We start from the raw sequence: 14220 nt of genomic DNA on the forward strand, positions 1-14220 counted from the left end.
TCCTTGTAGCTACGAACAATTATATCATTATCAAAACTACAGTGCATAGAAGCCGAGCATGAAAAGACATCAATACAGCGAAGTGCGTATTTTCATAGTACAGTGCAATGTTGAACAGTCATATCACTTCTTCCTGTCAACAATGTTGCATCGGTGCAAAACTGAGAGCAAAAGGCAAATGCTTTTCCCTTTCTGCTGTCAACGGAACAGTGCTCAAGATGACAATAAGATTGGTGGGTTGAAAATAAGTGTGTTTGTGAGATGTGGAAGATGGACAAAAATTTGGAAAAAAAAGATGGTTTTGAGTCTCTGTTACAGTAACATCAGTCAATTTGCATTTTCCCTGTTTGGTCATACTGTATCGACGGCAACGGCACGTTCAAGCAGCTGTATTCAGTGTTGCCAGACATCATCCAAGGAAAGAAGGTATTCACTGCTCAAACAGGACTAGATGATGTCATGCATTCATTTGCATATGAATGAAAGTGCTGAACCGATCAAGAATAAATAGAGGCAGAGCTCAGCAGCAGGCCCGCTCGCATTTCTCCCACTGGCTTACTCTGCCCCACAGTGCCTGAGCTGTAAGCCTGTGTATGGAGACAGAGGATCAGCTGTGCATGGGAAAGCATTGTGATCAGACCTATTTGGATGAGGAAAGCAAGTAGTGCAAATGCACGTTGATCAGGTTCAACATTTGGTACCAAATATGTAGCCAAATGCTTAGAAGTCAACTGTTTTTAAAAATACAACTATAAAGGAGTAGCAACATTTGCTGCTTGTGGCTCTAAAGATACAAGGTGTTCTTGTGGCTTTAAAGAAATGATTTGGCCCGGGGATATGTCTAAATAAATTAGCTAATTCTAGTTTCAAGCGTGGGAAGCTAACAGAGGTCAGTGCTTTTTATTATTAAATTGTCTAACTAAGCTGCAACCATCTGACTCCAGTTGAGTTTCTGCTATGCAGTCTAGGCTGGGATCTTATGAAATGCTACAATAAATCCCTATTAAATGGTAAAATTATTCTCATTGAAGGCAGCCTTTTATACAAGAATTTACTCAATTCTCCAATGTATTTAAATATTTAATTATGTATTTTGTCATTGTTTAAACAAGATTTAATCTAAGCTTTCTATTGAGAACTTGCTTTTTAAATGGTACCGGAAATTAATATTTATTAAGTGTACTGATGAATATAATTTCAAGTCATTTGAATGCTGTGTTGAAGTGTGCAGGTGTGAATTATATTTTAGATATTCAATTTTAATAGTCATGGATTCACTCATTGATCCAGGTATGCTTAACAAGGCCTCATCCTGCATAAACATTTGTTTTATTTAGGTGAAGAAGTATTGCACTTTGTGCAATGCAACCCGTACTAGATCATAAAAAAATTCAAATAAGTATAAGAAAATGACTGGGTCATTCAGAACGTGTACGGGTTTTGTCTGTTGTTTGCAGTCAAGAATAGAGGATCTCAGCCACTTGAGGTAAACGCCCTGCAACCATTTGCTGAAATGGCCAATTTTCACAGCAGACTGAATATCAAAGGTTAATGATTCTAAATCTTATTCTGAACTATCTGTAAGTGATCTACAAGATGCCATGGATGGTAACAGATATGTTGGCCATTTTTGCATGGTAAAAAATAAAACTGTAAAGTTAGGTGATATATATTGACAGTCTGACAGACAGTAAGCTATAGTTGTTATTTAGCATAACACTATTTGCTTGTGCTGACTTAAAGAAGGGAGAAGGAATGCTTATTTATTCTTGCATGATGAGGTCAATGTAAAAGAGGTAAGTTCTACTATTAAAACTCCAATACATTTCATACAATGGAATAAAAGTGTCTATCTATATCTCAATGTTTGAGACTAAACATTGAAATAAGGTTCAAAACTGAATATGTGATTGCTATTTCTATGTATAATTTTCTTAAGGAAACAGCGGTTTGTACTCACTATGCCAAACCCACTGCCAACACACTGGACAATTGTCTTTGTTTATGTGACTTTGACATCTTGATACAGGGGACTGCACTATTCTTGAGGTCAGGCTATCTGAGGGGCAGTGGTGCAAAATATAAAAAGGGCACCAGCTGCACGTGGTGGGGCGGCAGCATGCAGAAACTAATCGAGAGAGCACTTAATCACTTTTTTTCCACTGGAAATTTCCCCCCACCCCCATCCCCCATTGCCAGAGGTGCACAAGGAACCAGGGCGTTACAGTTGGGAAATGTCTGATGTAGTGAGCTATTATTGCACTTCTGTATTACCATAGAATCAATTCTCTGATCAAGACTGATGGGGAGAGCTACTGGATGGACAAGCTTTCACAGGGTTTTTATCAAAGACACCATGACATACAACATTGTTTTGAGATCCCATGGAACATAATCAAAGTGGGAAGCACTGAGCACACATGTTTTTTTAGGTTTTAGGTTTAAATCAGTGAATGTGAACACTACACACATTGGGTGTATCTTTTAGGGAGATGCTTTTAGCATCCAGCTGTCAGCAGCCAACAATACTTTTTGCACCCAACCTGGGATCACATTAGAAAGTGTACTAGTATATGTAGCCTACTGTAGGCTATGTATATTTTTCAATAACCCAATGAAGTAGTTTTGTTGCCTAAACCTCAGCAAATTCCGACTGAAAAGCTAATGATTGCTAAATTAAGTTGCATTTCCAACTTGGCTAGGTTTAAATAGCTGAATAACTTCGAAACTCCAGGTTTTTTATTATTATCATGTTTTTTTCTATAAACTCAATTCTTGTTCCTAGGCTTTTGAAGATTTACTTACTTACACAATTTATGAACATAGACTTTCATGTTTTACAAAATGTCATAGTTTTTCAGAGATTTGATTGTTATGGTATGGAGATCAGCCATATAAATCTGAAATTGATATCATCTGCCCTAAACACTTCTTCACAGCGACAAATACTTAATACTTTGTACTTCTGCACATCCTGCATAAATATATCCTGATCTATGAAAACAAGACTAAAAGTAAAAATCAAGGGTAATAACATTGATATCATGTTCAAACTCTTCAAAAATGTAGTTTTAAGACAAGGATAATAACTTTGCAAATACAATATTAGGGAATATAGAGGAAAGTAGGAGACATATCATACCGGATTGTGATTGGCGTCCATCTGTTATTATTGATGTTCTGGCCTGCAGCTGCATTCAAAACATGACTGCCACCACATCCAAGTTTAGCAACAGGGCTTCCATCTTGAAGAAACAGATGAAGGAACTGATCCCCAAAGTTCTGCTGCTGAGCTGAAATATGAAGAAAATTGTTTAATGATGAGTCTCTTTCCATGGTGCTAAATTCAATATATTTTGTTAACTACAATATGAAATTACTTCGGGCTTAAGTCTCAAGATACTGAATAGAGAAAATGAGTCTCTGTATTGGAAATTAAATAAAAATGTTTCAACAAGAAGATTTTGGAGACATGGTTAGGAAGAGAAAATTGTTTATTTGGCATAGTGATACGTAACTATATTATGCTCAGGGTAAATCCCAAACCATCTGTCCCACTAAGTAGTAAACAGAGGTGCTATATTGTTCTAGCATGAGCAAGTTTAACTCAAATTAACCTAGACATACCCAGCTAGTAGAACCTGATGAATATCAGTGTGTTGACCACAAGGCTATACTACTACAAATGTCATTGCACAGTTAAAGGGTATGCCTTTACTAAAACAGGAGTTTACCAAGACCGTATTCACATTGTTGTGAACTCCACATAATACACAAGTATTCAAACAGGTAACAAAGAATGCAAAGCTTCCTCACTATAAAAATAATTTATAACACTGAGCTGCCCCCAAATCTTGATGGTCTAAGACTGGTTCTGTCTGCAAGCAACACCCCTCTAAGCTATCTTTGTCTGATAAAGCACTGAGTGTGATAATGGTTCACAGCACAATGCACCAGGACTGCACCAGTATGAGGATACCACAGTGCCATCATGCGGTCTTGTTCTACTAACAAATGGCAACCTCCGAGTCTGAAAAATGAAGCCATCGCTGAAGTGCCAAAACCTGCAGTTCCTCGAATGGCCACTTGGATAGTTTTTCATGCCAATATCGAGCATATAATATGGCTTGCTGTGCGGCTAACTGTATACAAGGCATCCTGCTGGCCAATGTGGAAGCGTTGGATGATGGGCTCAGTTTTCAACGGGATATCAGGATCTGTAATGTCCCTTAAACTTGGCTAAATCCTGGACGGACAGCGCCATTCAACCATGACTCTTTCCTTTATTCTAATCTGACAGAAGAGAACAGATCAGAGGATTGTGGCAAGAAGAAAGGAGGAGGCGTGTGCTTTATGTTACACAAATTAAAGGATCTACCAGGATTGCATTTCACTGGAGTTGTAACGTTACTTTGTACAATTTCATTTGACAAATGAATTGATTGATTGAAGAAGTCTATGCTCCAAATTTTTCAGTGAGTGAATTGCTATGGTTAGTATTATTTCATTTTCATTTTAGCAACCGGCAACCAGGAGCAACAAGACCACAGGGTTAGCGTTAACAGGCTACCAAACACGGAGTAGCATATCACCTGGCTTTATAGCCTGGTCAGCTTTAGCTAGATTGGTAGCTTCGAGCTATGTGGGTTTCTTTCAGCAACCAGGCTTCATGAGGCTCGCTCGGCTCCATCTATACTCCTCCTCTTTGCCCATTTTTGAGCTTCACTTTGGCTCTTCATCATCAGCTTTGTCATACTCCCCAGTGAGGAATATTTTGTTGCCAAGCTTTTTACGGCAGTGGCATTCATGCAGATATCTCCAAGTAAACTGCCTTGGGTTAGCAGAAGGCTGCGAGTTTTCTACCTCAAGAGGGAAAGATCCACTGCTGTCCACTTAGATAGACTTGTTCCAGTAGGGTGATGTGGCAACTCTGATCTGCTGATCTTGTCGTTAAAGTTTCTTGCATCCCATAAGGGAGGTGAAAGGTATCAAGCAAGAGGCTTTCCGCCGGATAAAAGAAGTTCCTTCCACCATGGATGACCGATAGGTCACCAGGTGCTGCTTGTGGTGTTGCATTATTAGATGTGCCACTTCTCAGACTTCAGTACATCATATCACAGATTGCACAGTCTCTTGCAAGTGAGACAGTGCAGTGGGGGAGCAACAGAAAGCAGCAGCATTAATCCTCCCACATGGGCTACAAGGGTCTTCAGGAGGGAGGTAGAGAGAGGGTTCACACCAGTCCCTCACCGCTGTCTAAGAAGACATGAGAAGACAAGAAACATAATAGTGCAGCTATGTAAGGGGGACAGAGATAATAGACAGAGCTTTCAACTCTTGTGCCACTGTCCAGCAAGACATGGTTGTAGAGCAGAAGGTAGAACAGCAATACTGGCCTGTTGAAGACAGTTATAATGTTACAGGGTTTTTCAGTAAGACACATTTCACAGCTGGAATCGAGACACTGACAGGGAGCCTAAAATCCAGCAAAAGCTACCAAGTAGGAGCAACAACTGCATGCTTGACCCCTTGGATTTCACAATAATTGAGCCAGGATTCTGTAAGATGGTGGGCTGGTGTAGCTCATTGGGTTTGGACAGAGGTGTGTGGGTGGCAGAGACAGCATTTACAATGTGTGTGTGCCATCTCTCATGAAGTAATGGCATGGATGGGGGATTTGGACACTACAGGAAAATGGCGCAAAAGCTGTGCTTGTTGTTTCAAGGCTGCATTGCAGCCGATATGAAAGCTCTGTACAATTCCTCCAGGGTAAGGAGGGCATCCAGAAAATCCCTGTCTCTTTGTCAGAGGGAGGCTATGCTTAGCTTAATATGCTGCACTCTGATAATGCATTTTCTAAGCCAACTTGGAGGTCTTCCCTGTCATACGACTCAACAGGGATGCACTTCACAGAGCCATATTACCAACTGCTGTTGCCGAATGGACCACAGGAGGAAAATCTTTCTCAGATAATCCACTATTTCCTCACGCTTAATCTGTGCAAGGAAAGGACTTCTGCTCCATCACAAATTGCAGCAGCAGGGACAAATACGTTACTCAAAGTGGCTGTGGAGTGAAATATATTTTCAAAATGTTTTTATTTTCCTGCAGCATTTAGTTATTTTACATCATTTTTGAAGGGACAAGTTAAGGTTTAGTTTGTATGTGAAGTTCCCTAGGGATCAATTTGCGGTCTCCGGCCATTCAATTGGAATATGCTGCAAGCAGGCCTTATCATCCAGAGACACATTTGTTATCACAGTAATACTATCGACACATAGTTGTACATTAGGACATAAAAATGGATGTCCAACATGTCCCTTCAACTGAACAAGTACACAAAGATATTTGTTATTAGTAAACCTCAGCAGCATGAACCAAGTTCAAAAACCTGAATGCATGCTAAGTCATGTTTGCAACATTATCAAAACTGCTCTGTTATGAATACATTAAATAAGAGGGTTCTTGTCAAAGGCAGATACAAAAAAAAGAATCTTGCTGGTTAACTATGCAAGACAGTGGGCTGATTCAAGCTTATTCAAAATGCTTCAACAAGAAAGAAAAAATGTGATTACATCTCACAGGCCTAAGATCTCTGTATTCGTTTCCTGTTAATTTTGCAACTCAATGTAACCTCTTGTCTGTGGCCTTTCCCCAAAGTACATAGGCGACATGCATGTCATTATCAGGACATCAAGACTTTAAGGTTATGTGGTGCAGCCCCCTTGTTTTTTTCCAAGGGTTATTAGAAGCTGACAAATGTGCTTGTAGTTTTTTTTTTGCTTCTCTAACAGAGCAAAAAATGTTCCCTTTCCCATGCATTGATTAGCCTTATTTTTGTAGTTTCTGTTTTTATTATAAAAAGATGGTGATGATCTCGACAACATTATATTGAAAGGTGTTTCTATTTTTTGTCCTCGTTATTTTCATACATACATACATACATACATACATACATAATGAAGTCCAGTACAACATCATCACTAAATGTTCTGATGCTCTATGACTAACTGCAGAGCTCAGCAGAACAGCTTGAGAGCATACATTTTAGTTTCCAGTGTGAGCACAAAAATGAAGTTGCAACTGCTGAGCAGTGCCAGAGAGTTTATTTTTCAAATATAAAAATGTACTGTGTTGGTTACAGATGTAATTACTTCTTATTACTTATTTCTGCTAGGTAAGCAGTGATTTGTCACATTTTTAAACCCTGTATTTGACTGGTAATAATGGTACCATATGATGGCACGAAAAGAGGCTACTAAAAATCTCTAATATTTTTTTTAGTCTTTAGTTTGTGGGATGAAATAAGGACATCTGGTGATTCCCGCATATTCAAAGAACCACAGCTTCATATCCAAACCTTGACTTCCCTCTCTCTATTGAGACACAATAATTACTTTGTTTGTGGTGTGTAAGAGAGAGTTCTTTTCTGAAAAAAAAATTCTGATTTGAGGAGAGCTTTTTCAGGAAAGCTTGAAAATGCATCAAATGTTGTGTTATACTGCAAAAATATTATGACCATTAGGGACTGTTTCATGCAGTGCATACATTTTTTATGGTTAAGAGAATACACAACCTGAAATGTAACTCAAAGTAACAAACAAGCAAATAGGTTATGTTCAATATTTTCATTTGATGCTTATTTCCAGTAAAGATGGATTAAGACTCTTAAACAGGCAACAGTTCAAGTCACCTTAAATCAATGGGCAGGATTAAAATGTGTAAGTCTGAAGTTTTGCGACTGCTTTGAACTATTAGTTATATCATGACAAAAAAATTTTTTTTATTATTGCATGCAATTTCACAAATATACAGAATATTAAACTAAACTGCAGGCAATTATTTAACTGACAAAAGAGAATCCAATATTTGTCTGGTACCTTATTGTAGCTTTTTCTTTTTCTTTTAACCAAAGCACGTTTGTGTGGATATGACATGAAAAACAATTATTCTTGGCATATAATCATATATCATTATTATTGCTACACTACAGATACAGTTGAGACTTGAGAGTTAATGAAAGCAGCAGCAAAGACAACGCAAATCACACACGCAACTTCCATCTGCAACAGTGAGTCTTTGTCACCTCTTCAAAGCAGTTGTTCCCACAAAGCGCCATAACTCATTTGTTGACAAATATTATTTATTTACTATAGATGTCAATGTTGCCCCGTCTTTTATTCTGCCATTTTTCTTCTGTAGGATATTGTTCCCTGCTGTCCCCATGGCCCTGTTACTCTGCACCGAGCCCAACAGAGCGTTCGTCCTTTTGTCAGTGCTTGTCACCTGTTCTCCCTCTCGCTCTCTCCCTCTCTCCACACCTTCTTGTATTTCTTTCCTCGATCTGACAATTGAAGTCCAGAGGGAGACTTGCATGTTTGCTTCAGGGAGAATGTGTAAAAAAGGGAGCGGAGAATAAGGAGCAGGTCTGGCAAAGAGATTCTCTGCATCTCAATGCATGTCTTTTGGTTCTCTTCTGATTAACTTTGTCTGTTTGATCTCTGGAGTTTTCTTTTCAGCTTCTCTGATGTGAAAAAGATGGTGCACTATGAGCCAGGAAGCTTTACTAGATAAAAGGCACTGTGCCCTCTATATATGCTTTCTGAACATTCATCTCTTTTCATGACAAGGCTCACATTCTGCTCTCTGGCTTCCGTGTGCTGCGGCAGGGAAATATTGTAAATATTGTAATGGAATAAAGAATAGAGTAGGTTTAATTGAGCTGACCAACTTAACATTATTAATATGTTTTCTTATTTACCTTAGAGTTAACATACAATCTTATGAGTGAACGTAACAGCAGACATTATTTTTCAAACTAATCTACAGAGTAAATCTGTGAAGACAAGCAATGACTTAAGATCAACGCGGCCAGATTACGGCTGGCAGTGGATTTATGAGGCACAAAAATGACAGGGTGGAGGTAAAGCGGATTTGTTGGCTTGACATCAAGCACAATCTAATTCACTTGACACATATCACATGTGATAACTAACTTCAGGCATTTTTCTAATGTGAACTTCCTCTAGCTAGCTCCACTGAGATGCTCTTCATCTCTTTCTGGTGAGTTACATTTATCTCCCAAATTCTTAGCTCCAAAAATAACACTTCTATATGCAGGAAAAATTACTTTAATTTTTTTTTTTTCACTATTCTAAAAACATTTATTTATAAAATATTTAATCAATATATAAAATAAAATATATTTATAATGTCCATGTCTTTATTATTACAGGTTTGACAGCCAAATCCATTTTCCACTGTTTGCTATTCACATTCACTGCACACATGGGAATATGAAAATGACTAATGAGAACACTGAGGCAACAACTTGCATTGATAGAACACCATTTCTTGGGTGTATTTGTAAGTTTATGAATGCAAAGTCTTTCACATGAAGTGCATGGCTTTTGACAACTGTCGAGGTATGAGAGTGAAAAATATACTGAGACTTCCCTACAACTGTTTTCTTTTTGTCCATGTAATTTGCTGTTTTTTTCCAAAACATCCCAAAGCAAACGATAATTGAAGTACATGGCAGCGTACAAAAAGCTTTGCTTTGAAATTATTCGGCTGCTCTGATCTTGAACTTATCATTTCACAGTTTCAAGGATTTCCTATAATTTCCTATAATAATGTCTCCTAAAATGTCCTAAACTAGAACCACTAAATTCACCAAGAAATTATTAACAGGCTAATGCACACACCCACACACACACACACACACACACACACACACATATATATATATATATATATATATATATATATATATATATAGAGTGAACAATTATGTTTGAGAGAAGAAATGCTAGTAAATTTAGATTTTTAATGAAATATATCTAATTGGAAACACGTCACTTATCTCTAATTAAGATCCTGTTTCAGAGAGGATTCTGTTCGACTTTTAATTGATAGAACAATTGCCTATGTGTATTTAAAGCTTAGCTGACTGACCTTTCAAGTGCACCAACCTCATATAAAGCACTAATTTAGAGCCCTATTAGGTTCTGAGAGATGGCTAATTAATAGCTCCTTAAATACAAAGATTTAAGTCTTTGGTGGGATACTAAGGCACTCAGCAGCCATCATGGGAGACCAATGTCAGCTCAGAGAGGGAAAAGTCAAGCTTATATTACTTTAAGGAATGCAACTGTTTTAAAGTATTCTTTTTTTTTAACTTTGCACACTATTGTTACACTGTTGAATGTAGAAACTAGAGAGACAAGCTAATGTATGTTCAACATGCAGATTGCACTAGCATCAATTGTTAGAGAAAATGTTATATTTAAATGATAAATATGACTTCTTTGTAATTGCATGCAGTGTCACTAACATTACATGTTTTGGGTTTTTGAAGGGGTATTTTACACTTGGATTTTAGCATACTGCTGACCCCGAATGTCCTCCGGTAAATTAGAAAAATATGTAAAAGGAGTGAAAGTCAAGATGAACCCTGTGGTATATTGCAATGTTTAATCGGTCTGTAAATGAAAAGAGGCCACAAACCTGTACACCATCTCAAAGATAAGGGGTTGATCGAGGTAACACCGGCAAGATGAATGTAGTGATGTCTGTGCCCGGTTTGTGAGGAATAAATTACCTGTGATCACCGCACAATGAATGGTGGTTACAGTTCTGTTGGACTTGCACCTGACTTGCTGTGGTGTCACATGGGAAAAAAGATAGCCTCTCAAGATCAAGGTGGCTGCAGTTTTTTAGAGCGAGGAGCTGCAATTGCGGTCCACCGAGACACACAGTTGGATGTTTTTTTGGAGTCACTAGAGGACCAGCAGACCCAGGCATTCATGCAGTGGCTTCGCCTCTAAGATGGCTGGTACTTAATATATGGATACATACACATGTATAATACACACAAAGCTGGATGAATAGAACAAAGTTCTCATGGCTCAGCTTTCTCAAGCCCTAAAAAAATTACAGACTCCTCTGCTCCCCAAACAATGCTCTATTGTTAAGAGGGTCTACTCCGTATCAGACCTATCCAAATCTCCTTCTGAAACAAAAGAGAGTTTGTATGTGTGTGTGCAGGTGTGGGAACAAAGAGGAGGCAAGAGGTAGATGTAGAATGTAGAGCTCACGGTTGATGTAAAGGGTCAGCCCAATCCTCGGTCCCCATGTGACCGACCAGCGCTTTCCTTTCTTTTGAGGATTCCTTTGTTTGCTTTAAGATATTAGCTTAGATCATCGGCAGCGAAAAAACCAAACAGCATCCGTAGACCTTCACCAGAGCATTATGTACCTCCCTTCTCTCCCACTCTCACATAACCTTGTGGTTGTGGTTGAAAGCATTTTTTGAAAATGGATGAATGTCCATAACTTAATAAACTGACCAAGGTATATCTTAGGTGGCAGCCATGGAAAATAAACTGTTTAAATTATCTACAAAAAAAAAAAATGTCTCAGTGCCTTTCTCCTGTAGCCTTGGAAACACAGTACTCATCTTTGTGCCCCACAATCCGCTGCAACAATAATAGTTGATTCATGGTGCCGGTGTCCCCAGGTGACTTTCTATCAGTCCAGTGATTTTTAATAGTAATATTTGGCATTTGTATGTGCAAGTGTTTTATAATACATATTAAGAAACACTGCAAGCAGTTGCTCCACTCTTTTTCTCATCTTTTGTGTAATGATTCTCTACATTGTGTTATTGAACTTTTTTTTCTTCTTCCTCCTGCCTTTTCTATGACGCCATAACTGTTGCCAAGCCTTTTATTTTATTTTTTTAACTGTTGCCAAGCATCCAACTTGCTAGTACTCAGAAGCAGCATCTTATTATCAACATAATCAGAGGCTGATGACAAGGCACAGAATGATGTATCATTTCTACATGATGTGATTCAAAAACAGAAAAGGTTGAGCAAAATAATGACAGTGTTGCATGATGGTTACAATAGGGGACAAATATGCCCCTTATTTATAACATGTCTAGACAGCATTATGAAGCAGAGAATACCCCTTTTTATTTAAGGAGCTTACATCCCATCAAAAAAATATATTCACTCCATATGACATCATGAGATCTGTTCAGCCCACAGTTTGTTGAATGGACATTTATCCACAGAAATCATCAAATATCATAGTTTGACCTTTTTGAAGATGTGCTTATATATTTCCTTCTCAAGAGTTAGACATTAACAGTACTTTTGAGTTTCTTGTGTGGTATGGATGTTCTCATTTAACAAGAAAGGGAACCATTGTATCTCCCATAATGCTGAACTATCCCTTTAACAAATTGAAGGAATATTTTCCTTGGTCCTTTAGTAGCTGGAATTGGATCATAGAGCATTTCGAGTTTTTTAATAGTCACACGATTACCTGGATTACTGTCAATAAATTGAATGAACGTGATCTTGCCATCAAATATTTATTTTTGCCTTATTTGTAAATGTACACAGTCCAGAGAGGAATTAGATTGGATTAACCTAGTTTGGACTTTAACAAATAATGAAAATAAAGAAAGAAAACACAACAGCTTTTATAGAATAACCTGTATATGTGTAATATAGCAGATACCTATTAAAATAGACATTTATCCCTCATACACGGCACAGCAGCACCATGTAAGCCACTAAAAACATCATCATAGGTGATGATGGTTGTCATCGTAGGCTATAAAGATAATCATGTGCACTCAAAAGGACACCATAACAGAAACAACATATGAAACAAAATGGACATACTTACAGGGATGTGCCTGGTTTTCAACCTTTATCTATACTTGCTTTCACAGCATTGCAGTACTTTATAAGGTTTGCTTTAAAAGGAGACTGTACTCACTGTAGAGGATGGTTCCTTGTGTAGATCTTGTTTTCACTGTCAAATAGAGAATAACAGTGGTGTCCTTGACAGTAGCAGGGAGGTTATTACTGGAGCCAGAGGGCTGGAGAAAGGATGAAACGGGCAGCAGCTCCAAATAAGATGTGCCATCGAAAGAGGGTATATATACTGTTGTATCTACGGAAAAAAAAATAAAAAATACAAATTATTGAAATGTATTTAAATAGAATGAAAAAATTGAGTGGAATCCTAAAATTCTTAGAAAATATATTTGCAGTTAAAAATGTGACATAATTTGGCTGGTATCTAAATGAAGAATGACATCAAGTAAAAAATCAGTGCCCTACAGTGCTTTTGTTAGTCAACAGAACAGCAAGAATGGGCTGGTATGTGCCTTCGCAGCGCTGATAGCTTGCCTGTGGGCAGAGTCAGCAGGGCCCTGTCAGTTATTTCCCACTGGATGAAAAAGGGGTATGACTTTAAGGAGAGGTGGTAGAGGTACCCGCTCAGGTCATCAACTCCACAAGCCAATGATGATCTGCTGGCTTTTACAGAAAGGACACTGTACACCCGGTGGATGGCTTCTGTTCAGGTGCATGGCAGTTGATTCAAAATAGGCCACTCTGGCCTCAGCTCAGGGGATTCTACCTTCCGAGTCCAGCTCTCAAAGAAAACTGCAGTTTATCCTCAGCTGAGAACTCATAATATATACTATGTGTAGGGTTACAAAAACAAGTTTTTTGTTGTAACAAGATATGGATATCCACTCATAACACTTATGTTCACTTTTTTGGGTGCTTTGACGTTGGATAAAACAGATTTTTCAAGCAGACCTGTGAATGACTGACAGCTTTTAGAACAGAAAGTAAAAGAAAAGCAATTATAAGAACACACAGAATTTGATTAAGATGTAACATTCAGTAAGCAATGGTCTTTAAGTTGAAGGTTTCTGTTCAATCAGTGTCAAAGATTATTCAAGTAATGTGGTTTTGGATGTTAACAAATGTAAATGTCAGAACTCAGTGAATAGGTTCATATACTCTGACTATGAGAAATCATGTTTATTTAAATATGGACTAGTGAGACATTTTAACACTCAAATTTGGAAACGGTCACACTGTGTTGCTTCAAGATTACAAAATTGAATGCACACTTTAGCGATCATTTTCATGCTATATATGGTAAGCTACTATTGAATAGATGAGATGACTCAGTGGCTGCTGCCCTTTTGTTGTAATTTACTGTTGGACTGCTTGGGGGTCAGACACTACTGGTGGACAGTGTTGCAATAGATGTATTCATGGAAACAGGGATAACGCAACTGCTGGATATCGGTCATTCATGTCACCAGCTTATCCTGAAAATGGCCTGAACAAGACTAGAAAAGAAGCTGAGTTAAATGGTATGTGAAAATACCAGCAG

The 14220-nt window shown here is 38.1% G+C and overlaps 1 protein-coding gene across 1 annotated transcript in view; it reads right to left on the bottom strand.

Annotated features, from left to right (window-relative positions):
* The window catches only part of eys (eyes shut homolog), a 139444-nt gene that overhangs the window by 35126 nt on the left and 90098 nt on the right, over positions 1-14220 (bottom strand). The window contains exons 39-40 of the mRNA XM_054600062.1: positions 12799-12975; positions 3143-3293 (exon numbers count right to left, since the gene is read on the bottom strand). Coding sequence (XP_054456037.1) covers positions 3143-3293; positions 12799-12975 — 328 coding nt within the window. The remainder of the gene's footprint in view (positions 1-3142; positions 3294-12798; positions 12976-14220) is intronic.

This window comes from Anoplopoma fimbria, chromosome 6, assembly GCF_027596085.1.
Source record: "Anoplopoma fimbria isolate UVic2021 breed Golden Eagle Sablefish chromosome 6, Afim_UVic_2022, whole genome shotgun sequence".
In the NCBI taxonomy this organism is placed as follows: Eukaryota; Metazoa; Chordata; class Actinopteri; order Perciformes; family Anoplopomatidae; genus Anoplopoma; species Anoplopoma fimbria.